This window comes from Megalops cyprinoides, chromosome 2, assembly GCF_013368585.1.
Source record: "Megalops cyprinoides isolate fMegCyp1 chromosome 2, fMegCyp1.pri, whole genome shotgun sequence".
NCBI lineage: Eukaryota > Metazoa > Chordata > Actinopteri > Elopiformes > Megalopidae > Megalops > Megalops cyprinoides.
Window position 1 is genome coordinate 14,402,857 of NC_050584.1, and position 26,481 is coordinate 14,429,337.

The 26,481-nt window shown below is 39.8% G+C and overlaps 3 protein-coding genes across 8 annotated transcripts in view; 2 read left to right on the forward strand and 1 right to left on the reverse strand.

The window, feature by feature from the left end:
• Positions 1-1,147, reverse strand: part of relch (RAB11 binding and LisH domain, coiled-coil and HEAT repeat containing) — a 38,192-nt gene extending 37,045 nt beyond the window's left edge. For all 5 annotated transcript variants that reach the window (XM_036520830.1, XM_036520827.1, XM_036520826.1 and 2 more), the window contains exon 1: positions 601-1,147. In XM_036520830.1, coding sequence (XP_036376723.1) covers positions 601-1,051 — 451 coding nt within the window. In that variant the 5' untranslated portion in view covers positions 1,052-1,147. The remainder of the gene's footprint in view (positions 1-600) is intronic.
• Positions 1,148-1,538: 391 nt separating this feature from the next.
• pign (phosphatidylinositol glycan anchor biosynthesis, class N) lies at positions 1,539-18,323 on the forward strand. Of its 2 annotated transcripts, none has more exons than XM_036522918.1 (30): positions 1,539-1,631; positions 1,877-1,936; positions 2,581-2,833; positions 3,082-3,203; positions 3,931-4,029; positions 4,122-4,228; positions 4,553-4,677; positions 5,027-5,157; positions 5,735-5,851; positions 6,854-6,894; positions 7,124-7,183; positions 7,833-7,925; positions 8,019-8,074; positions 8,749-8,827; positions 8,998-9,180; positions 9,689-9,828; positions 10,615-10,714; positions 10,949-11,041; positions 11,900-11,991; positions 12,435-12,540; positions 12,972-13,080; positions 13,728-13,830; positions 14,441-14,543; positions 14,756-14,842; positions 15,485-15,540; positions 15,705-15,780; positions 16,443-16,516; positions 16,833-16,875; positions 16,990-17,042; positions 18,151-18,323. In XM_036522918.1, the coding sequence occupies exons 3-30, from the start codon at positions 2,607-2,609 to the stop codon at positions 18,272-18,274; spliced, it is 2,799 nt and encodes a 932-aa protein (XP_036378811.1). In that variant the 5' UTR covers positions 1,539-1,631; positions 1,877-1,936; positions 2,581-2,606; the 3' UTR covers positions 18,275-18,323. The 2 variants fall into 2 exon arrangements, with proteins under 2 accessions (XP_036378811.1, XP_036378812.1); XM_036522919.1 differs by lacking the exon at positions 1,539-1,631 and adding an exon at positions 1,663-1,690.
• Positions 18,324-24,106: 5,783 nt separating this feature from the next.
• LOC118796293 (probable G-protein coupled receptor 141) lies at positions 24,107-25,012 on the forward strand. Its single transcript, XM_036555120.1, has one exon. The coding sequence runs from the start codon at positions 24,107-24,109 to the stop codon at positions 25,010-25,012; it is 906 nt and encodes a 301-aa protein (XP_036411013.1).
• The last annotated feature ends 1,469 nt before the right edge of the window (positions 25,013-26,481 follow it).

The following is a 26,481-nucleotide window of genomic DNA, read 5'->3' on the forward strand; positions in this document are numbered from 1 at the left end:
GTAGTGAGAACCGTCATTACCAAAGGCCTTCTATTGGCAACGTTAACTGGACGATCCTGACATCGTTAACGTTACCAACATCCACTGAATGTGAAAAAATATAAAAACAACTCTTTTGGGGTAGCAGATATATTGATCCCTTTACCATTGCATATTAAGTACAAATGCATCCTCGAGTATTTCACCAAATGCTGATACTCATGTGTCAGGTGGTATCATTAGGGAAAATATAACACTAGCTAGTTAGTTGATCAACAGCAACTTCCGGTGATATCCTTGATAGACTGTTTCACACAGTCGTTACTAGAGTACTAGCTGGATGGCTACCTTGAGAGCCAACTCTATGGCTAGCTAACTCGCGAATAAGTATCAATGCTTAATGTTAGTTTAATGTTCCTAGCTAGCTAACAGCTCTATCCGGCACTGTTTTCATAGCTATTAAAATGAATATACGTAAATCGAATGCAACGAAATACTAACTGGCTATGCATTATCGATTCAGGTAGCTTTGACTGCTCTGTATTGTTGATGTTCGGTGCATTATTTGCAAGTAAGCTAGCAACCAACAATGAATGTCAGGTAGCTAACCAGCATACTTACTAAGCTGTCCTCCTGGACCGAGTCCCTGTTCTTTGCAAGCGGGTGGAGTTCCACTTTGCCTTTCGAAATTGCCTGGATTCGAGAAGTAATCTCGCAATCGAGGGAGCTCCCTGCCGGCCTCTAGAAGCTCGGTGTGGAATTCAAGGGCCGTGAGAATATACTGGTCCCGGAGCAGCTGAGCAGCTATCGAATCTACAGACACTCGTGTCTCTGAGCTGCCTCCCATAGCTGCAGCAGCAGCCGAAACAGAAACACCCTCCACACTAGGACTCGTCCTATTGCTGGACAGTAGCAGCGCCGCTGGCTCTGAATCCGCTTGCGGGGAAAGGGGACCACTGCTCTGCGGCGGTACATCACTTGGGCTGCGATCGTTGTCGGCCCCATCCGGCCTCCGCTCAGCCTCCTCTTCGGAATCACTGAGATTAAACGGGTTGACGCTGCCCGCCGCCATCTTTTCACGCTACAGATTAGGCTACCTAATATTAGCTATATATCCACCGTCTTCCTGGATGAATAGCTAGCTAGCCTGCTACCTCCGATCATGAGAAAAACGCGAGACGTGATTTGGCAGGCTTCACCGAAATGTCACTCCTAAACCCGCCTCCTACTCTAGATTTGTGGTGTGGGATTGGACATTGGAGGGCTGGGAAGAAGGAAATGGGAAGGGCATTTTTTGACAGCTCGAGAATCAGTTCAGCACGGGGAAATGAACGGCGAAAATTGTTCTATTATTGTGAACAACTAGCTAGCTATTTAGCCACGGTCACTCGATGCACACATTTGTTTTAGCTTGGTGGCTAGAACCTAACGTTAACTGTTGCATCCCAGCGAGAAACGTACAAATATTGTAGAAGTCATCAGATAGTTAGAGGTGGTAATGAGCGTGAATCGGTTAGCAGTCAGATATATCTTAAATTAGTACCGAATACTTAATATAACAATAATAATAATAAATGCAAAAATATCTAGCTGAAGAGCATCGTCCTCTTTGGGCTACAATAAAAACTACAACTCCCAGAAATCGTTGTGACGTAAGTTCAAAGGTCATCAAGAAGGAAGTGACAGACAAGTTTCTAAGCTGTTTAGTTAAGTAAGCTAGCTGCTCCCGAAAATTATTTCCTTTAAACTGAGCTTTGCCTGATGGCCTCCAAGCATAAGCCTTATTTGTTCACGTTGTATAACTGTCTTGATGTAATGTAACTTGCTTACAATGCCAAACTCACTGTAGCTGTCTATGCAATGAAAACTCTGACAGGCAGTTTTCATTCATTTTCAGATCGGAGTAGATTGGTATCTACCTCAACTAGCTAAATGTGAAAGAAAGAACTGGGACAAGGTAAGAATTTTGCCTTGAAAATGAGCTTTTAGCTAGCTATCAGTTTTGGTTTACTTATGACCGTAGGTAGCTGGCTTTATGGCTAAATGACATTACAATGGGTCTCATACTTTTTCTGTATAGCTTTTATTAGTGTTTTACATGGTTTGCTAATGTGCGATAATGGATTCAGTTTAACCCAGACTAGCTTGTTATGTAGCTGGTAGCATTTAGTTTTTAAATAATGTGCCACAATTTAGGTAACAGTTATGTGTATTTAGCTAGTTATAAAGCTTGCATTTGTTGCATTTGTCGAAATGGTTATAGCTGAAAGATTTGTGTAATTTTTAATTTATATTCCAGCCTTTTCAAACTTTTACTGTTTAACTAAACAGTAAGCTTCATTTGCTCTACTTATTGTATTTACATAAGAATTCTACCTTTACTCGATAATTAGTGTTTGACTGTTGATGGGGACCTTAGTTTGTTTAAAATGTCTTTACCTGTATATACAACTCAACTCTCTTGCACTGTATTTGACTGTGTTTCATTTGTAATCTGCATAGCTTCAGATGCTCTACAAGTTGCCCTGGATAAGGGATTCCTCTAAATAAGTAATGAAGGTTACGATAAATCAATATTTTTTTTTTCTTCTGCTTGGGCAGGATTTACAGGAGCCATTGTTGCCAACATGAACATGATTACGTTTTTCATAGTGGGCCTGGTTGTCCACATTGTGTTCTTCATCTCCATCTTTGATATCTACTTCACCTCTCCTCTGGTGCATGGAATGACCCCTCAGCACGTGCCCCTCCCTCCCCCAGCCAAGCGTCTGGTGCTGTTTGTGGCAGATGGCTTAAGAGCAGACAGCCTGTTTAGGCCTGATGTCAATGGGACACTAAGAGCACCTTACATAAGGTACTGAAGTCACAGCTTATGTGTGGGATCCTCCACAACTTGTTTGTGACCAAGTTTTTACTGGTCACATTGGTGTCATGCATTAGTGGATGTGTGTTAGAGAAAGAATTAGCCTTACTGCTGTGATACTCAGCAGCTCAGATGTAAACAACATGAACTGTAAACTGTTGGTACTGTCTGTGTGATAATCACGCTTCCTGAAAGCTGTTATACTTAATGCTTTTTTTGGGGTTCCCTGTCGGTCTTAGGAGCATAATGGAAGAGAAGGGCACTTGGGGTGTGTCACACACTCGTGTTCCAACTGAGTCGCGACCGGGCCATGTGGCTCTCATTGCGGGGTTTTATGAAGATGTTAGCGCTGTTGCTAAAGGTCAGTACTAACTCCTTCATTATCATCAGGTACTGAAAGTAAAAGAATCCACCATGTCTCCTAAGTCATGAGCACACGGTAGATTCAAAGACTCACTTACCAAGGTGGAATTTTATTCCCACATTTTTTTTGTAACTTGTACAGATGATAGTTTTGCTTATAAACTACACTAATTCACTATTATGCTGAATGACTCAGGCTCAGGTACTCTTTAATTCTTGATATGTTTATTTGTAGCTGCCTTTATAGAAGTTGGTGTTTATTGTATAACTGCCATTCCTGGATTTACACAGAAAGGATACTTCAGAGGTGAAATCTGGCCTGGGATCATTTCTTAAATATGTGACTTAAGTAACTCTTCTAATTTCATTGTTGCAGTTATAAACTCAATTGAAACCTCTGTTCAATCCCAAATTTTAGGTTTGGTTTATTTTTTTTTATCCATTGTAGTGATAACCTCAGAATAATTTAAGCAATTGAGATGTAGTGACATCATTAATTTGGAAAAAAACAGAACTGTGGCATGGCCCTGAATAACAGCCCTTCATGGCTGGTGATACAGATTTCTCCATCATTTACATAAACACAGCGCAGAGACAAATGCTTTTCTTGTAATGTGTTTGCTTATCCAAAGCCAACATACTCAAAGTATTGCTAATGTCACGTGGCCTGTGTCAGTTTTTTATTGCTCTCATTTCATGTTAGGTATTTTTTTTTGTCTTCATAGGTTGGAAAGAGAACCCTGTAGAGTTTGACTCTGTGTTCAATGAGAGCAAGCACACCTGGTGTTGGGGCAGCCCGGACATTCTGCCCATGTTTGCCAAAGGTAAAGGCAGGTAGCCAGGAAGATTTTCAGAGGGCAGGGGAAGCACAACAGCCTTATCTCACCTTCTCAATGTGCATGTTTCTGTCTTGCAGGTGCCAGTGGAGACCATGTTTACACTCACACATATTCTGCCGAGAACCAGGACTTTGCCTCCACCGATGCCTCTAAGCTGGACACATGGGTCTTTGATGAAGTGAAGGTATTCTAGTGACTAGATCCACAGTGCATCATCATTTTTCTCGTTAATGTGTGACATTGACCACTGAGGTTTAGCAAGATGGTTGTAACAGCTACAACATAATAGACCTGCTTTAATTTTTTAAAAGTAATTCATTGTGAATAGTGTGATAATAATAACAGACTCATATGTGGTGATAGCAAGTGTGAGGAGCACATCAAGTGGTGTGATAATGAGTGTGAATAGTGCTGAATCGCATGTCATGATAGTGAGTGTGAATGGCAAAGAGTCATGTCATGATGGTGATTGTGGGTGTGTATACCATACAAGTTACCTTCTGTGTAGGCCTTTTTCAGCTCAGCAAGAAGAAATGAAACCCTGCTCTCAAGATTACATGAGGACCAGATTGTGCTTTTCCTGCATTTACTTGGAATAGACACTAATGGACATGCCCACAGGCCTATGTCAAAGTATGTTTGAAATCCAAGTCATTTGAGTGACTTATGAAATATTACTTCTTAATTTACTCAGGATTTTTAAAGACCATTTTTATATATGTGACATGAGCACATCAACAGTAAATGCTTAGTTACAAAAATATATGTTGGCGTTAAATGTTTATTTAAGTGATTGAAAATATCACATATTCTATTATGAAATTGTATATTATACATTATTTGATGTGTGATTCTGTAAGGTCATCTCAATATATTCTGATTGAAATGAGACAGCCAAGGAAGTCATAGACCATGCAAGAGGGGCAATCATACCAAGTCAATTTAGGATACAATGTATTGTATTTTTTTTTTTGTAATGTAGGGAATACTTGGAGAATATTGCATATGTGGATGCAGGAGTTGAAGAGATCGTTTCTATGATTGAAGACTTCTTTGAAAACGATGGGAAAACAGCTTATGTGTTTACTTCAGATCATGGCATGACAAACTGGGGTAAGACCTGCCTTATTATGGCATGTAATTTATGTAATAAAATCATGGTTTATCTCTGTTCTTAAATTCTAAACATCTGTGGAGACCATGATGTTCCAAGGGCATGGTCCTTTCATCACACACTCTCTCTCTCTCAATGCGATTTGTAATGTCAAGTGTAGCATAATTTACATTTATTCATTTGGCAGACGCTTTTATCCAAAGCGACTTACATAGGTTACAGCTCTTTACAATGTTATCCATTTATACAGCCGGATATTTACAAGGCAGTTGTGGGTTAAGTACCTTGCCCAAGGATACAGCAGCAGTGTCCCTTCGGGGATCGAACCGGCAACTTTCGGTTACGAGTCCTGTTCCTTAACCACTACGCTGCACAGCCGCTTGCACAATTATGTTTTAAGCATAAAAAAATATAGAACCAGACCCACAATAGCTTATATCAAAGCTGTAGTGTGTGTGTCATGCAGTGAACTATTATATATATATATAATCTGCTGCAGTAAATGTATACAAGTATAAAAGTTCATATTGCACGGTGTATTTGTAGTGATCAGGTTGTGTGGGTGTGTTTTTTCAGGGTCTCATGGAGCTGGACACCCCTCTGAAACTCTCACTCCTCTGGTGCTTTGGGGGGCAGGGGCCCAGACAGCTCAGAAGGTCACTTCACAGGACTTTGAAGACCAGTTACTGCACGGTATATCTTTCAACAGCAAATCCAGTCAGCAGGAAGTGCAACTGCAGACCGCAGAGGCTTGCCCTTTTGTTTTGACTCATTTGGCTCCCTCCTGTGGTCAATATGTGCCACTGACTTGTGAGCCTCACACGTAGTATTGCTTGGCAGCAATCAGTTTTTTTAATCTCTTCTGAATTAAGAGCAGTATTGAGAAGTCAGGGACATATTCAAATGTGAAAATATGCGAGGAAATAGCCCACTGTTTTCCAGATGTACTTTCAGAAAGGCACACAGAAACATGCAGGTGTTGAAACAAAATCTAATACCCTCAAAGTAAGGGTAATAAATGAGAATAATAAGGATGACTGGAAATAATGCTGCCTTTTCATAGCACACCCCACCGTTTTCTGGAGAAAATGATTTATGCAGCAATGTAAATGAGGAGATTACAATGGCTGTGATGTCCAGAGTAAAAAAAAAAAAACAGATGTGGAAACTGAAATGGAATAGCTTCTGAGAATGTGTTGTACACTCCTCTAGTCCAAGGGTACCACAGTCTAGGATGTTTTATGCATTCTTTCTACCAGCATCTGAGAAGCAACTGCAGCAATCAGTGTTGCAATGTCCCTTCCAGTTATTGCCCAGGTAGTGAACAGCTGAGTTGACACGATTAGAATGTGCTGAAGTCCTTGCTGCCATCGATCTCTGAATCTCGTTTAGTCTGCAGAAAGTTCTAGATTTCACATTTGCTGTTGCCCGTCAAGTTTTCGTATTATACTGAGAACAATTTCTGGTATCGTTTTACAAGCAGTTGTGTGTGCTGATGTATCTGATTACATGTAGTGAAATAACAAGTGACATACTTACAAAAATCATCTCTGTTTATGTTGTCTGTGTGTGTGTGTGTGTGTGTGTGTGTGTGTGCGTGTGTGTATGGGGGTGGGGTGATGGGGGTGTTTGTGTGAGAAAGCTGAGACTGTCCAAGATGTTTTATATTTATATCTCTTTTTTGCTGTTTGACAGAATGGAATCTAGAGCACCTGAGAAGGGTGGATGTCAATCAGGTGAATCTTTTAATGCCGCTTCAAATAACAGTATGAAATGATCACATATATTTTGACTGAGAAAATAAATAAAGCTGTTTGTGTTTTATGTGATCTGAAAATACTTCATTTTACAGCACCGCTGTTCAATTATAATAATGTAATGTCTTGAAAAGGCTATGCCATTTATAAATGGTTAATTCAAGTACATTTTTACTTGAGTAATATTTCTGTTTTTAAATGTCCACAGGCTGACATAGCACCACTTATGTCCTCCCTGATTGGAGTGCCCATCCCCCTAAATTCTGTGGTAAGAATAATTTCCTTTTAAAATACAGTGCAGTGTCACCCTGTAATCAGTCAATAAGCTAATAAATCCATACCCTTAATATATCAAATGCTAAAGCAATCAACAATGGTTAATGGCCACAATTGTTTTAATGTCTCGCATTGTATCAGAAATAGGTTTTTAGTGAGTCAATGACATTTTTTTCTACAACATTGAATCTATGTTTTGGTTCCATTTATTATGAATATGATGTGATTAAAGAAGGGTCATATATATTTCTCAAAATCTGAGTGGTCCACAGATTCAAACAGTATATACAATTAATTCAATCTAATTCTGTAGTTATACTATATTTATACTACATAAGTCTCTCTGCCAAGTTGGATATCAACCTCAAAATAAGCATCATTATGTTTATGTAATAATGCCTCAGTTTGAAAACCAAATGGTTTTCTCTGAGGAGAAAAGGAAAAGTGAGACATTTTGCTTTACTATTTGAATATCTACACACATTGCTCAAGAAAGTGATAGACAATTTCTCAGTATGTGAGGAGGGATGGGTAAAGCTCTCAAAATTTCATCAAACTTGCATAAATGACCTAAATTTCTATCATAATTCAGAGTTATCGTCTATATGTGTCCTTATATCACTCTTGATTGTTTTTTTCAGGGTGTCCTTCCCTTGCATTACTTGGATAACAGTGAACACTTCAAAGCAGAAAGCATGTATGCAAATTCTGTTCAGATTCTGGAGCAGTTTAAGGTACAGTACACATCACATCTGGTATTTATCTTGTACTAATAAAAATGCATAATCCTTTGTGATACTGTCAGTTTACTTGTCTTCTTTCACCAGGTAAAGATGGCTCAGAAAAAGGAAACTACGCTGTCATTTCTTTTCACTCCGTACAAGTAAGTCAAAAAATGATGGTTGTGTTGTCATCTGATCTCATTCCAAGTTCCTCTTGTTGATTTTAGTTTCACAGATACTGCTGCATCAATAGAATTGTGACGTATACCATTACATTTACGTTATTGCCATTGAGCACATGCTCAATATTATCCAGAGCGACTTGCATGGGTCATCCATTTATACAGCTGGACATTTACTGAGGCAATTCTGGGTTAAGTACCTCCTTGCCCAAAGGTACAACAGCGGGGAAGCGAACCCGCAACCATTTGGTTGCGAGTCCTGCTCCTTACCACTGTACTACACTGCCACCCTGATTTCTTTTCCATTCCACATTCACCCTGTCATACCATTGTTTAAAATGTTAATTCATTTGTAAAATACCGCTGGAGTGTGTTGGCTGTTTCTTACCAAGCCACTGCGGGTGCATGGGCAAGGCCAAATCCTGACATACCCTACATGGTTTGCGTGATTGAATAGTAAAACCTCAAATGTCTTAGCATGTTATATAAATATCTTTATGTTTATATAATATGCTTCAGTTTGAAAACCAATGGTTTTGAAGTGGAAGAGAAAAGGAGAAGTGAGACATTTTGGTTTATCAACCTCAGCCCCAACAGTGAGATTGGTAATCTCAAATGTGTTTCGCTGATGGGAGTTGCACTTTCCCCTCCAGGTCGCTGACTGAATCCAGACAGCTGGATTTTGTTCGAAAAGCAAGGTCACTGATCCAGCAAGAGAAGTATGATGAAGCTGTAAGTACAACAGCACAGATAAGTCTTAACGATGTTCGAAGTTAAAGACGGGCACGTTGTTGCTTTTCTGAATCTAGGCTTGCGCTCTGGTGACCATCATCGATGACTTCCAGAGGCTGCAGGCTTGGCTCTGTGAGTCTGAGAACTTCTGTTGTCCCTCTGTCCTCTAGATCAGGCTCTGCAATGCCATGATTGCTCAGGCTCTGGAAGGCCTCTCCTACTACCACACCTACGACCGATTCTTCCTGGGCACCAGCGTGGTTGTGGGCTTTGTGGGCTGGACATCCTACGTGGTCCTGGTCATCCTGAAGACCCACGCCAGCCTGCGTAAGCCCCATGCCCACAGAGACCCGGTGAGGCGCCCGCTTACTGCTTACCCTCGTACTCACACCAACAGGCTAATTCACAGTGAGCACAATGGAATAGTCTTACTTGTGCCATTATGATTCATGCTTAGCCTTAGTCTTTGCCTTACTCTTACTCTTACTCTGGTTCTTTTTCATATTGTCAGTTGAGCAACACCCTTACCCAGGGTTGATATGTCATATGTGTCAGAAACAAACTGGTGATCGATATCTGGAAATAAACTTTTTTAAAGGCATCACGAAAATACCACGCTTGTCTATAAAAATGCAGTTAATATGCAGCAGCCTTAATAAAGTGTAAAAACGGGCCAATGAACAGCAGAGGTATCTGTAAGGGTAAGCGGATTATTTGAAAATATATGCTTATGAGTTGTCAGATGAAAAGAATAGAAAAACTAAAATTTAAGTGTGAAAAGCTGGATCGGTCAGTAAATCAGTGAACATAGTGAGCCATATTTTGCTGTGACTGCCTGAGTCAGTGATGTCTGCTTTTCAGGTATCGGCCAGAAGCCTGTGGAGAGTGTTTGCCTGTGTGGCTTTGATGATCATCGCGTTTCTGCTGATCCAAGCCAGCCCCTGGACCTACTACATCTACTGCCTCCTGCCAGTGCCGGTGTGGTACTCGGTGTTTAAAGAGTGAGAGACGCTGAACGCGGGCTGCTTTTTTGGTCAGGCAACTCGAGAGCTGGGTTTGCTGCATCTTCGCAGCTAACGAGTAATACGCAGAACTCAGACGCGTGACTTTCCTCATATTCGTGTGTACGGTCCATTCGAAGACAGCTCTCTGTAAATGAGTCTGCTGTTGCAGGGATGTAAGAATTAGGCTTTTTGTGATGCACTGATTATGAGATGAGCAAGGGCTGTGAGGTGCTGGATTTTGGTATTTCCCCCTAGTTTGGAGAACATTAAATCCATTTGCTGGATCTGTAACGATTTTTTTGTGGAATGAAAGCACTGAAAGTTTTGTTATCCTGCGACATTCCATTTCATCAGACGGATGAGCATTTGATTTACAAGGGCTTTGAACTCCATTGAAGTCCATCTGCAGTTGCAGGATAATAATGCATGAAAGGAAGAGGATTTCTTTTATATATTCACCAAGGACTTGGATGGTCTTTAATCTTTATAAAGAGCTGGTTCCCAATTTAGTTAGCTTTTGATGTATTTACCTTGAGCTATATAAAATATTAAATATGAGGTATTACAAGTATCTGAGATGCACCTAATTTAAAAACATTATTATTATTATTATTAATAATAATAATAATAATAATAGCTTAATATATTTACTAAAATTTAAGGACACGTTTCTTGAACTGATTGTTTGAATCTTTTGTCTCTGTAATGGCTGTGACTATTTTTCCAAATATTTTGTCTGCCGAGTCAGTTAATTGCTAATCTCACAACTTGCATTTGCTTCAGGTTTGGGACACTTGCAGACCTGATGAATTCAGCTCCATCGCTACCTTTAAGCAAATGCTTTGGATATTTTGTGGTGGTGATTCTCGGGATTGAGCTACTGGTAAGTCCTTAAAGCCAGCTGAAATCCCGGATGCTGTTCCCAGGTCTGTTTCCTGACTACGCCAAATGTTGAGCCATCACAGACCCTTATTCTGATGCATTAGTCTGAATGGATGCTGAAGGAGGGCAGTTGTCCCTTTGAACAAACTGAAGTAATTGTACCAAAAGCAGTAGAACTAACTTCCTGTGTGAGAGAGCATTATTAATTCTGTCTTAATGTGAATGTCATTCCCAGGTCATCGGCTTTTTCTATCGGGCTATGTTAACAATGGGACTTGTTGTGTTGTCGGGGTGGCCTGTCATATCTCAGCTTTATACACAAGCAAAGGTAAGCCGTTACTTTGTGCAAAGGGGCGATGTTCTCTATTCATTGTTCACACACAGTATCCTGCTAATTGGGTGTGATACATATTTTAATTGGAGAAATGCAGGTGACGTGACCTTGTGTTGAGTGACAAGGCTACATCTCTCTCTCTTAGGACTCTTACAGTTAAGGATGAGCATGACCTGAGATCATTGCCCCATTAAACGCTTTACTTTTCTCAACACTTTGCAACAAACAGCGGCATGAGATTGCTGTAGGTTACCAGATATTGTCACATTCTTAATAAAGTGAAGGCTTGTAAGAGCAGTGTACCTAATGCTGGTTGTGACATCCGCTGATTGTGCAGGTTTGCATTCGAGATGGTCAGTTACAGAGCAATTAGTTGATCTGTTACTGGAAGACAGATCTGAGACATTGCTAATAATCTGAAATTACCTTTAGCAGGAATTGTTATTTGGCAGTTTGACTGTGTAATCTTTGATGTTTTACCTTAATATCAGAGTTCATTTGGAGCAGCATACGTAGAGGGGTGTTCTGGTGCTAGAAGTGAGAAACACAATGCTAGTCTGTTAGTCTATTAGATCTTTGACTCATGTCATTGCTTTGAAATAAGCGATATTGTAGTAAAAACTGGTTTATACAGAAATCAATACTTTTTTGGCAAATATTGTTTCCACAAATGTTTTTTTTTCCCCCAGTCCATGGCAAAGTCATATTTTAGATACAGTACAGCAGGCTGAAAGATAGAGACATTCCGTCCGCCTGTGCCTCTGCTTGGTCTGCTGAAAGAAATGCTGGTGTGTTTTGTGTGTGTGTGTGTGTGTGTGTGTGTGTGTGTGTGTGTGCACGCACTCATTTCAGGGCATGTCACTGAGCTGGGCCCTGGGGTGTCTGTTCCTCGCCACGTTCCCACTGATGCCTGTGGTGGGTCGGGAGCCAAATGTGCACCTTGTGTAAGAGCCACTGCTTTCCTTTCACGGCTTCAGATGAACAGGCCCTGTGTTTCTGCCTGTTTGTCTGCCCCCCAATGTTCTGCTCATACATGTAAATCTCTCTTAGGGACAGTATTCCGTGCTTAACATAGCTTCCATGTTTCATCTCTGATCATGATTACCCCTGGAATTTTTTATTCAGGACTAGTTGTGGGGAAGAGTGGGGAAAAAGACACAAGATTTTGTCATGCTCTAGTCTCCTTGGGCATTACCTGTTGCACATTGAGGCGCACATACTCTGAGGCTAATTTGCACTCAACGGATGTTATTTACACATTCTGTGACTGTTTGCCCATGTGTGAGCTTGCTTTTATTGTGAGTACAAGCGTTTCCATTTTGTAGAGCTGCGATAGCCTGTTCTGTATCTCCAGTGCTCTAGTGTGATTCTTGCCTCTTTCTCTCAGGACATGCGCTGGGTCTCTCACTCTCCTCACCTCTGCTTCCTTCCTGTGGTTGTCACGGAGACGCACACCCCTGCAGTGGAGAGACTGTCAGCTCTGTATCGCTCAAGTAACCTCGTGTTCATTTGCGCTTCCGCTCGCCGCGCTGTCTGGCTCAGCGCGTAACACCCTCTGCCCCTATGAATTTCCTGAAAAGACTGGCCAAAAATTGTTAATACAGATGTTGATTTTGAAGATGATGTGTAAAAACCAAAAAGAGGGTGCATATTTTGAAACATTTAAATTAGATTAGATTAGAAAAAACAAGGCTAGCCAACTTTAACTATGCAAATTAAGTATTTATTTGCTTTTTCAGCCACCTTAGTTATCGTTAATGTTGTCACTGATTTCTGATATTATACAATGTTATACTGATATTACACTCTTTTGCTGAGTGGTCCTTGAAAATGCAATTGATACATAAATGCAGCACACATAAGATTTAGGATGGTGTCTTGCCCATTGTAATGTCAGTATTGTCTGTATGGCCTGCTATTGTAGATGGTCCATGTCGCCCTCTGTGCCTATGTGCTGAACAGCACCCACTCCAGTCTGAAGGTGAAACAAGGATTACCGATAGTCAACCAGATCATCAGTTGGACAACATTAGGTGGGAGTTTTCTCCATACTTATACAGCATTCCTGACCAATATAGTGCTGTATAGAACTCAATAGCTGTATTCTTTGTGCTGCTCTGCCTGGTAAGCCTAATAAGGTATTCACAAGAAAGAGAAATAAGGCAGCATTTTAGTATTTCATGTCACACGTAGAGGAAAAGCATATTGGATTCCAGTTTTAAACTACAGAGGTAAAGCTGCAATGGAAAAAAATAGGTCAGCTTGATTTTTTTGGTCTGCTGCAAATAGCTAACAGTGCAGAAACCTGGCTATTTGCGGTGTCTGCGTCACAAACTTAAGCAGATGAATTTCTTTCTCACAGCTGGCTGTGGCTTTTTCTCAGCTTTGCACTTCACAGTCTTAAAGTTGCCAGTTGCTGTTGAAAAATGCTACTATCACCAGGATGTCAACTAGCCATCAAGAACCACATGTCCCTGTGTAACATATGGCCAGCAGCATCATGTTGGTCCTTGGATTAGCATGTGTGTTTAGTTTGATGAATGAGTCCCTCTCCATTTCTTACAGTGCTAGCTGACTGGCCAAGCTCACCAAAAACCCTGCAGTGCCCCCCACACCCCCTGGGTTTTTGTGTCGTTACTAGTGGATATAACCACTCCCCTTGACCCCACCTCTTTTCTAGCCTCCTCATTTGTGGTTCCACTGCTGAGCTCCACCCGCCTCTTCCAACGTTTGCTAAGCATATCGCTGTCCCTGGTGTCCACCTACCTCCTTCTCAGTACAGGGTAAGGGCAGGAGCCGCCCACACTCAGCTAGTCCTGCTAAATGTGTCTACACAGAGCTTCGGTGTATACGCCGAGGCCTTCTTTCTGTAATGTGGGGCGACAAATTTTTTTATTCTTAGTTACACACATTTTCTTGTTCGTCTCAGTAACCACTAAATCAGTGATCTCTACATATATGCATAGCAGCATTTCCTTTAACTCTTTGGCTGAAATCTGCAGCAGACAAAGACCCACATGGATCTCTCGCCACACTTCAACTGAGCACTTTTCACGCAGTCAGCTCAATGAAATCGTACTTAATAGAAACATATTCATATTTGAAGTCCAATGAAGACACTTAAATGAGAACGTTTCAGATGGGTCAGGCAGTTTTAACTGTTGTATTTTTCAGTTTACTCACTGCTGAGCGAACTCTGGTTAGTGAGTGATCACACGAACAGATAAATCAAATTGAAATGAGCCAACAGGCAGACTGATAAGGCAACATACGTAGGACTTTGTAAAGCAGACGGTAGAAGTAATGGTTTGGTGTAGTATTTTAGAAGGCAGTCAGATGGGAACAGTCTGCTTGATCCTGACACGCCCTGCATTGATGATGTCATTCTGACAGGTATGAGGCTCTCTTCCCCCCAGTGCTGTGCTGGCTGATGTTTGTGTGGATCAACATTGAACAGGAGGCTATGCACACACAAGGCATCTCTAATAAGCTAGGGGTACGAACATCCATAATATGCTATACTTGAATAGGTCGTACCTTATTTCTTATTGTGGGTGTAATTTGTTAATGCTTGGAGCCATTAACTGTGAGTCTGATGTTGGTACTTTGGTGCTTCCTTGAGAACAAAAACTGGCTTGTGGTTGGTGTCTCCAGTCTTTCCCCAATATTGTTATTCTGAAGTGATGAGACAGGTGTCTTTGTTTTCAGCTGTCCAGCTTCGATTTTGCTGAAAATATTGACATAACCAATATCAGGCAACTGAAGCTGGATGATATCCGAAGATCCTACTTTTTTGTATCCTTTCCTGTTGATTTAGAGATGACCACCTGTAGTCCATAGATCATGCTGTTTATAGCCTAGAATTTTCTAGGTTGTCTTATGTACTAGTTTGGCCGATCCATTTAAAAAGATTCATAAGGTCCAGAGTCCTCAGAATTTTCAGTAGTAATGCAGTGGAATTCAACTTATGATTACCGTGTAATTCTTCATAGTGGAGATATAGTCAGTTGCACTATTGATGCTTCAGAATGTGCTTATGATTATTATTACATGAGTTTGGTTTGGTCTTCCTCTGATGTTTAATTGTAATGAACTTACTTTTATCTACCCATTTAGTTGCTTGGTTTGATGGGGCGGCAGTGTAGCATAGTGGTTAAGGAGCAGGGCTTGTAACCGAAAGGTTGCTGGTTCAATTCCCCACAGGGGTACTGTTGCTGTACCCTTGGGCAAGGTACTTAACCCAAATTGCCTCAGTAAATATCCAGCTGTGTAAATGGATACCAATGTAAAAACCTGTAATTGATGTAAGTCGCTCTGGATAAGAGTGTCTGCTAAATGCCAATAATGTAATATAATGATGGTGCATGACAGCTTTAATTTTCTTGAATGAGACCATGAAGTCCAGAATTGAGTTGTTTCTCTTAACACACCCTCCAGGTTTTCTTCATAATAACAGCATTCTTCGGCACAGGGAACATAGCCTCCATAAACAGGTATGGTGACTGGTAGTAATTCACTGATAGACATCTGTTAATGTCAGTGAAAGAGACCATTGGTCAATATAGACTTTCATTGAAGCAAAATCATAAAAATATAGCAAACATAGCCAATCTGCTTTTTCATCAAGCCTCTGTCACAAATCCTTTCCCTCTTACAGTTTTGACCCTGCATCCATCTACTGCTTCCTGACAGTGTTCAACCCCTTCATCATGGGAGCACTCATGATGTGGAAGGTAATTCTTTTTACATAAAAACAGATTGAGCTACTTTTACAGTGTGTAATCTATTGGCATAGGTGTACAGGTAGTGAATGCTAGTTTATACTGTTTGTGTTTTTAAATCTTACAATCATGAATCATTTTTAAATACGTTTTCCATGTTGCTGTATAAGTCTATCCCTCTTAAGTGTAATTAGTATAAGAATATGCATGACAGATATTTTCTGCCAGTGTCCATATTGTTCATATTGCTATAGTTGGTCATTTGAGGTGGTATTATCAAGTATGCATTATGCAGTGTAGATGCCACATAATATTGTCTTAGCCACCATAACACTTACTGCAACATTTTCCTTGCTTTTATTGATAATGGATGGATTGTTCTGTGTATTTGAAACAAAAGTGAGTGAAGATGCATGAAGTCTGGGCTCTCCAATCACACAAGGAAATGTGCTATACTGTTGAGAATAATGAATCAATCAGTCAGATTTTGCTTAATGTCAGCTGCGTGGTCCGTGCTGGCTGAACGTCTTCAGACGCATATTCAGATATCAGCAGATAATTGTTCTTCATTATAACGTGGGGTGCTTCAGTTTCTGAGGGAGAGAGTGTGTAATTTCCCCTGTGCTACACTTAACGGCATAATCTCATCGAAGCTTCTGGCCTGTTCCCCTCAGGTTTTGATACCATTTGTGATTGTGATGTGTGCATTCGAAACCATTCAGGTCTCAACACGGCTGTCCTCAAGAAGGTAACCCTCTTTCACAATATTTGAGTCGTTATATAACATTCTTCATTTATTTAGTATATTTATATCTATACCATGGACCCATAACCAGGATGCTGTCCATAGCAGATATTTTACACACTATCCATTGATGCAGATGGATAATTCAAAGTATGTGTTACGGTTCAAGTTAAGCACTGCACTCAGGCATCCATTATCCATTGGGATCTGGAATTTGAACCTACAACTTTCTGGTTACAGATCCAGATGCCTGCTAAATGAAACCACTACCCAGATTATACATATCTGCATTTAAATTGCGTATGTCCTTTCATTTCAGCCTGTTCCTGATTGTACTTGTTATCTCCGACCTGATGGCACTGGTAAGTGGATGGACAGGCTGGTCTGAGTGAGCTGTTCTCACCCTTAGATGTGAATACGTAACTCTGTTCCAGAAGTGAATGACACCCTTTGTTTATTCTGTTTCAAATTTGCAGCACTTCTTTTTCTTGGTTAAAGATTATGGAAGTTGGCTTGACATTGGAACGAGGTAGGCAACCCGCGAGGCTGTTTTGAATTAACTCTGGGTCTTTGTGAGAGCTTGCTTTCTTTCATAGAGAAGTGCAGTTTCCCTGTACATTAGGTCATGGTAACAAGCTAGAGCTACAACATTTTCCAATACCCTCATGTAATGGGTGTAGACTGCGTTGTGTATTTAACTAGATGTTACGTGGGTCAGCGAGCGAGCGAGTTTCAAACCTGGGTTCTCACTGCTCACTGCCAACCCCTTATGGCCAGCGTCATTGCCAGTTGAGCTAAAGGCAAATTGCCCCTAGCCTGTCGGCAACAACGCTAGTTAACCAGGTCTCAAGGAGTGACGTAACCGCTCGGCTACCTGCTACCCGCTACCTAAGGCTTTACGCAGGACTTACACAAGCTACTCACTTCAGCTCTGCCACACTCATGTACAATACCAGTCAAAAGTTTGGATACACCTGTTTAAGATAATGGGAAACATACATTCAGAGACATTTTGATGTAAAGACTTATGCTTAAATGCTTGAAATGTGTTTCTTAGGCATCAACTTCACTGTCTATATTTGTCTATGTATGAATTTCTTCTCAACATTTTTTAAAAATAATTTAAAATAATAATAATTAAAAAATATATATTGTTTGGCTCTTTTGAAGAATCTAAAATATAAGATTTTTGGTCATGCTTTTGGGCACTGCATAATTCAGTTTGTGTTATTTGTGTTATTTTTTGATGTCTTTACTACTTTAAAATATAGAAAATAGTAAAAATAAAGAAAAGTGTGTCCAAACTTTTGACTGGTACTATATATATATTTTGTCTTGGACTACAGGGTATAGTTAACAGAGAAAGGACATGAACCAGACAACACTTTCTACTTCACATTCACCAGTGTTGTATAGGTTTGCATTTTATGACAGTGTACAAAGTGAAATTTATGATATATATGAGAGTATACTATGATGCTAATGCGTAATGAGGACTAACAAGGACTATCAGCTGGTGAGGCTTAAAAATGAAGTTCATTGATGGGGACCATGTGCAAGCTAAGGGCACCGGAGAGCAGACCTGGGAGACTACACAAGTAGAGGTTTCTGAGCTGACTTTGCGTTTGTGGTTTTAGCATCAGCCATTATGTCATCGTGATGTCCATGACCATCTTCCTGATGCTGCTCAGCATTATGTCCCATGTGTTGACATCCAAGAGGATTCATGTTGGGTGGAGGAAGAAAACTCACTTCACCTGACATCGCTTCCACACTTCCAAAGTTCAAGGGACATGTCTGTATGCCTATAATTATTTGAAGAGAGGTGTTCTTATAGTTATAATAATAATAATATATAATATTTAAGGGATCAGATCTGAAATTCAGAAAGTGTGCTTAGGAGCTGTTTTCATCTGTGGTTTAAAAGATATATATTTTGTCTTATATTTTTATCTTTATTAATGCTGTGGCACTTCTGTGTATTTATTTTAAAAGTTTGGTGTTTTAACTATGCCAAAGGGTGTGGAATTCTTTGTACTGTACATATGACAGAATTTTGCAGTGTTTTCTTGAACTGTACCATGAATGTGTTATTCTAGGTGTATGCATTCTACACCTCATTTGCATTTCTTACTGAAAAGTAGTTTTGTGGCGCCTTTCCGTTTATTTTTGACAGACCTGATGCCGCTTCCCCGGAAGGTAGTTGAGAAATGTGCTCACTAACATTGATTTAGATTTAGATCGAAAACATTGATATGATTTCGATATCTTATTTTTTTGTTTGATTTATAAGCCATGTCATCTGCTAAGAGAATTTTCTGTTTTACATGCTTAATAAAGTGGTGGAATATTTTTTTTTCAGTTAAATTTGAGTGTTTTTGGGAATCAGTGAACACAGTACATGCATCTTCATTGAGATAACTCAGAAGTTCACATGAGATTATAGCAATATCTATTTACACTTTCAGTAATGCATTAATGTAGCTGGCAAAATGAAAAGCTGTAAAGAACAAGTTGAGGCTGTCAAAGCCCCAGGTCATTCGCTCTGGCAAGATAAGATATAAAAACTAGTTTACCAGTGCATCAGATATTTATCTATATACCTCTCTAGATTGTCAATATTTACACGTCTCCTGATGGTGACATCAGAATTGCAACGTTTATGCAAAGTTGTATGTTCTGAGGCTTGCACAGTGAAGATTATTCAGTCAATGAATATTCAGTTCATCTTAGATGGACAATATTCAGTTCAACTAATCAATCAAAATGCACTGGTTATAGAACTTTTTGTCAGAAAGAATTTTTTAAATATTAAGTTCTAAATGCTTTCTTCTTAACGCTGAGTAATCCATTTAAGCAATTATTACATTTTTTCCAGTTGCTGCATAATCTAATTCATTTCAATTCCCAGCAATCTTATGATGAAGTGCAAGAATAAAAATGTTTTGGCCCAAATAATTTGTAACTCCAACTTCAAGACAAGGTGCAGTAGCAGTAGAGAATTTGGTGAGTTTAAAATGATTCTCTCGTGCAGAGGACAGACAAAAGACATTTGTCTACAAGGCGTCATCAGAATAAATGCAGTTTCTTTTCCCTCTCTGATGCGAGCAGCTGTGTGGCAACTCTGACTGCTGAAGAGTTTCAGATGATATAATACAGTACCGACTGAGGATGCTGTATCATGGTCTGGAAACAAATGCATTGTAGACAACTATACAGAGAGGTCAGTGATGTAATTTTCCATATATAAGGGGTTCGTGTAAGGGCACATTTATTTATTTATTTATTTATTTATTTGTTATCAGGGACCATGTATAAAATACATTATCTCAAAAAAGGGGAAAGATGCTTTGTACCAGATTTAGCTACTAGCTAATTTCCATCTGCAGTCCCTGGGCAGGTGAAGGAAACAATAAAACACAAAACAAAACCTAACATCACCACTACAAATTGGCCAACATCCTATCCATACCCACACAAGCACATGGAAACACACGCACACAAATACACAGGCACATAATAACACATTTCATAGATTATCTTCAATGAACATCTGAATTTGAGTATTGCTCAGTTGTAAGTTCAGGCCAGTCACCTACTGTAGCCACAGCTACGGAAAATTAAAGATAAACTTGTGGAGAAGTCTGTGTGCCTCAAGATGATTTTTTTTGTGTGTGTGTATTTTCCACATTCAGATTAGATCAACTGCAATGAGCACACATCCTGTTTTCATGGTTTTAACTAGCCATGTTTCTATATTCTACATAAAAAATATTATTTTTCAAAATGTTCTTAATTCAGTGTTATTTATTTATTTATTTATTTATAACAAGCTTTTAAAATGCAAAAATTACTATATAAATACATTACAATTGGTCACACTATTCCAAGATGTTTTCCAAATTCTTTTGGCGCGGGCAATCAGGATGTGTATCTGATTCTGTGAATCGAATAGGCGAAATTGTTTTCAAAAACTTTACATTCAAATGTGCCAGTTACTTGAAGGTGGTGAACGATACTTGTAACTTTCTAGCCAGCTAAATGACTAACTTGCATTTTCCTGATCTAATTCTTATAAATTATAGTTGTGTAAGATAAACAGACAAAAAAGGTATATTTTATATTTTCACTTTTGAAATGGCATCATATTGCCTAACAACTACCTAAAATACTCATAAATACTTATGGGCTAAATTACAGGAGGCCAGTTATCAGCAATTAAACAGATGAGCCATTTTAGTTATCCTTCAAAGAGTCATGTCAGCAATTTTTGTACATGAGGCTGTCTGCTAAACCTGGTAGGAAGGCGGGGGCACACTGGGTTTTATAAAGGTGAGTGTGGTTTTGTGTGAATCGGTTTTAAGCTAATCGTTGTAGTCGTGTATATCATACCTAGGCTTTGTGCAGAAAAACTGCGAACAGAGATGCGTGTTTGAGTGAAATATGTAAAATGCATAAGCATTTCTATGTATATGACAACACAAGCTGCATGCGCTTTTCATGAAGCACTAAACCCTTTTGACCACATTGTATTGTTGATCATGTAGGGGAAACCCAGATTTTGTTTGATTTGAAAAAAATAATCCACAAACATTTTTGTGTAGCCCCCATGATGAGAAGCTTGCACTAACAGCTAAGCAAATGGCCTTTGGTGAGTTCTGTCATGTGACAGGAAAGACATACTTAGTCAGTGGTCTAGTAACCACTGACGTAGTATGGAAATAAGACCCTGTTCAGTTCTTGTCACAAAACAGCACACAGCAACTTCCTTCTTTCGCAGGTATGTTGGGTTTATATATTCATATAATTACTTCTCCTCTGTAATTATTATTGAATACTGTGTGTGTGTAAGTGTACATATACCTGCATTATATATTACACTCCTGCTGCTGATAAAGGCTCACATCTCTTTGGTAATTTAGCATAATACTGTGTTGTATATGATGAGGACTTAATAGTAATAAATAATGAAATAGTAGCATGAGTAATGAAAGATAAGCCAACTTTCTGTTCATGAAATATCCACTTGTACTCCCTACTTTCAGAACTGAACTAAACAGAGCAGTTATCTGTCCAAGTTAAATCTCTAATCAGATAGTTGAATGAGGGAGGCTTGACACATTGGTGCTAAGCAAGGCTACATCATGATGACCCTCAAGGTAGAAACCAGCATAGTCAAAATACATATGCATTCTGATGTATCATACATTCAAAGTAATTTTCTCTATCTGATTTTATCCTGTTTACGTAAATGTTTCACCTACCTTCCACACACAAAACCCCATCCTGATGAGAAAAGAATTACATGGAATGAGGAAATGAGATTCAAAAGCACTGTTTGATTGTAGCAAATTTTGTGTATGCATTTGAAATTGGTGTACCTTGTCTTAATGGTTTTCTTCCAGTGTTAAAAATATGTCAAGGGGAACTTCAAACCATTGTGGTTGGACATAAAGGTGAATAATCATAAATTGTAATGCAAATGGCTGCTGTAAATGATATGAAAGTATTCTTGGGATTAAGTGCCAGCCTGAAAAGAGTACCGTTACAGAATGAGGTCAAACCCTGTACCGCTACCCTGGAGTTTAAGACCATACTGTGCATACTCTACTCACCCAGCGAGAAGGAAAGACATGCTTTGATGCTTGTAGGGTGTATTGAGAGGAGACGGAAGCACATACATTAACGCAAAGTAAAATATTTACTCTAAGCAACACATGCACAGTGTGTAAACGGACACTGGCTTCCATCTGTTTGTAATGGTTAAGATACATTGTACATATGCAAATATATGATATGATGTACCATCACCACAAAAAAAAAAGAAAACTTCAGATGTCAAATGTAGACAGATCCAGGGGATACCCAGTGAGATTTCACTGTATTTAATGTCCTTGTGTTGCATGTGTGACATGTGAGAAGTGTACATGTGAGATGTTTACCTGTAATCTTTCAGGCTTACACACTTATTTTTCATAATAAACAAACCTCCTCTTTTCTACCGGGTTTACATTATTTCATGAGTTTCTCCAAGAGCTGGGGTTCAAAACCATAGCCGGTAATATTAGAATGCAAAGCACCCCAACTCATTCATCTTAAAAGCTAACAAGAGCTAAGCAATTCACAGACATAGTGCTCAGGCAATAGAAAATGTAGTAGCCTACGTTTCCTCAGCAGGAAGGGATCCTTACTGAGAATGTGCAAAGGGAATAATGCTGTATATTATTTCTCATTGGAATAACTTGAGGTGTTACAACAGATCCCCATTTCAACTGACCACACTCTCTCCCACCACCACAACACCCATACAAACCGGGTGCAGCACACCACATTACTTTGCGGCACATGCAAATAAGGTTTGTTTCCACACCAGGGCTCCCAAGGGAAACCCCCACCCACATACAACACTCACTAACTGCAAAGACAGGGCGTCAGCAATGACACAAGAGGAACACTACACAGACAGCGAGAAGAAGGACAATGTCTCACCCCGGGAAACCATAGACCAAGATCAACAACATCATCAAAATAAAATAGATGGTGTCAAGGAGTCGACATCACAGTCCTCAGCTTCCGCACTACTGCTTCATCACCCCTCTTCCTTTCCTTCTCCCTCTCCCTCTTTCAGGGACTGTTGCAGGAACTGCTTCCCATAGCCCCGCCCACCTACACTTGCTCCGCGCTCCGATTTGAACAGTTTGAAGGACTGAATTTTAGGTGTTAACAGGGAAATATGTGTGTGTGCTGGAGGATTTCTTTCAGGTGGAAAATGTTGTTAAAAGATCTGAGCCTCTAAATAGAACTGGCAGAACTATGATGCAGGTTAGCTTGATCAGTAGTGGCTGTTAATATCTTGTTGTTCTTTAATGAACTCCACAGCAACTGACATTTCATATGAACCCACCTACACCCACAAAACCGCCACAAGCTGTGTTCATCACCATAAACTAGTTGAGTCATTTCTGAAACACTCAAGGATGCTTCCGTGTTTGTTGTAATGAGCTTACAAGTGGAAAATGGCTTCATTTATTTTAATGCAGAAACCCAGTTAACTGTAATCTATCATAAGAACATATATATTTTTTTATTTTCTGACTCTATATCTTCATTAGTTTCCAGGGCTGCTGTTGAGCTCTGATACTGAACATTGGGTATAGTCCCAACCCTAATATCCCTCCCTCGCCACTCATGTGAGCACTATATGATGTCACAAGAACACCAAGTGTACACTAGATGGTGGCAAAAGATCCAGGGGGCAGTCTGAGATGCAGAAAGTGATACTACACAATGTCAGCACAGCAGTACAAGGTTTGACATTAAATGAGGATAACCAACATACTCACACACACTCAAATACATATATACACTACACACACACACACACACACACACACACACACAGATAATGCCTCCACCAACATAAACAAAGAAACCCAGTTCACACTTGTATGTTTCCCTTGCATGCTATTGAATGAACTACTTATACTGAAGAACAGCATCTGTTTTAACTGAACTAATTCAGTAAAACAATAAGTGCAGGACTGTTGGGTAATAACCACATTTTTTTTTATTTCTAGGTACTCAGAAAAGAGGATGGGTGCTCAGAACAACACAATTAACAATGATTCCAGTCAAGAACACCTGGAAAATGGGTACTACAGATACACTCTGCTCATAATATACTCTGTAGTACTTTTAGGTGGCACTGTAGGCATCACACTCATGATTAATATCCTCAAATCCAACATGCGGTCGGTGACTACCGTGGCTATCCTCAATGTAATTGTGGTGCATCTCTTCTTCTTGCTGACGGTACCCTTCCGCATCTACTACTACGCGTCCGGCCAGTGGAATATGTCTCAGAACTTCTGCAAGATGGTCAGTGGCATGATCCATGCACACATGTACATTGCTTTCACCTTCTACGTGATCATTCTAGTCATTCGCTATTTCGCCTTCTACAGCAGCAGGGACAGGGTGGAGTTCTACAGGAAGCTGCATGCCCTGGTAGCCAGCATCACGGTATGGGTGGCTGTGCTAATCATTGTTCCTTCTGTGCTCATTTATGGATATGGACTGTCCCAAGCAAAGAACGGCACAGAATGCTTCAATTTCGGAGTAGAGCTGGGACACGCTGGAGTGGCTGCGCTGAACTATGGAATCAGTTCGATCATAATTGTAGTTTCCATCGCGTGCACTTGCTGCCAGGCACACATTTTGTGGCGCATTCTGAAGAGGTATGGGCCTACCACCTACGCCCAGCAGGACTTCTGGGCTCAGATGAAAAGCCTCTGCTTTGTGCTGGTCATGCTTGTCTGTTTTGTGCCCTACCATGTGTTCCGGGTTCACTACGTGAGGAACCGTGAAGCTCTTGGACAGCAGAATGAGGTCTTCCTAGCACTGACGGCACTGTGCTGCTTTGATGTCTTCACTTTTATGGGGAGGGGCACCTATGGGAACTGCAATATCATTTGCTGTGATGTGGGGAACACTACATGATATGATCATTATTTTCTACAGCATCTTATAGCTAGTTACCTTGGCCTTTGTTCATTCCAATCTCAATTTGGTTTGTCCTTAGAAGTGTACCATGACATTTTTGCTACATTTTAAAATGACATTGAATATGTTGTAAATATTCAATGCTGATTAACTGGTGAAAACTTTACTATTATAAGTTCTTTCAATGGCCTTCCTATTTTGTTGTCTATCACAACAAAACAACAAAATAACATATTGTGGTATTGTGGCCCTGAAGAAAAAAAGAAATTAGAAAGGCAAGACTGAATTTTATGGGTTAGGAGAGAAATGTCTGTATGTCCTGGAGGATTTTTTTTTCCATGTGGAAAATGTTAAAAGATTTGAGCCTCCAAACAGAACTGGCAGAACTATGATGCTGGTTAGCTTGCTTAACAGTGACTGATAATGTCTTGTCATTCTTTAATGACCTCCACAGCGACACCTTGCATGAACCCCAAAGTGCATTTAACCATCACTCTATGTCCCCATACCAATGTGTTAATGTTACAGTATAAGTACTGCTACATAAAATGCATCTCACATGAACAAATACTTCTCTAATGAGGTGGAGTGAGCAAAGAAAAAGTAGAGTATATTGACATGGTACACCTTAACACTCATCTACAATCTGACATCTGCAAGTAAGAAGTGCATGGTGATGAGTAAGCAGAATACTTAATCCTTATTATAACCATGGCAGTAAATTTAAATGGTGTGGTAGTTACATTGTTAACTAGCTACCACATTTTTGCACTTATAACCACATAAAACATCTGACAATATTTATTATACCTGTGGAAAGCAAATGACCATGGCAAATATATTTATCCATGTCACATGTATTTAATGGGCTCCCAAGTGGCTCAGTCAAAAAGCCACTCATCTCAAATGGAGGCTGGGCCCTACATCTTAGGGTTGAATCCAGCCATGTCAAGGACTAGGATCCCACATCCATGGAACAGACTGGCTTTGGTCCACTGGGAGTAGGGGTGGATATGTCAGCCGGGGTTTCCTCTTCGTATTGCTTTTAGGCACCCTATGATTCATATGTGTGTTTACTGTATATGTATAGAAATACACAAAGGGTAAAGAAAGTAACGGAATTGGATTCAGTTGCTTCAAAATAGGAAAAAATGGATTTGGTTGCTTTTTCACTTGGTGTTTCCATTAATTTGTGTACTTGTGTACCCCTGCATATTTATACATTTCCTATATATATTTCTTGAATGCAGCAAGACAAGGAATCTCTGGGTGACATACCAACATCTTTCTTTTAATTGCCATTAATCACCATTTTTCTAATTGCCCTTTCTGTATGCATATTAAATACCACATTAGCCATCAGTATTTTAATATTCTGCTCTATTAGAGATTTTCACATCTTCACAGTCAACCTGCTTTCATAAGCCTTATTTTACTTTAGTACAACTTACTCTGCTAGCTGCAGG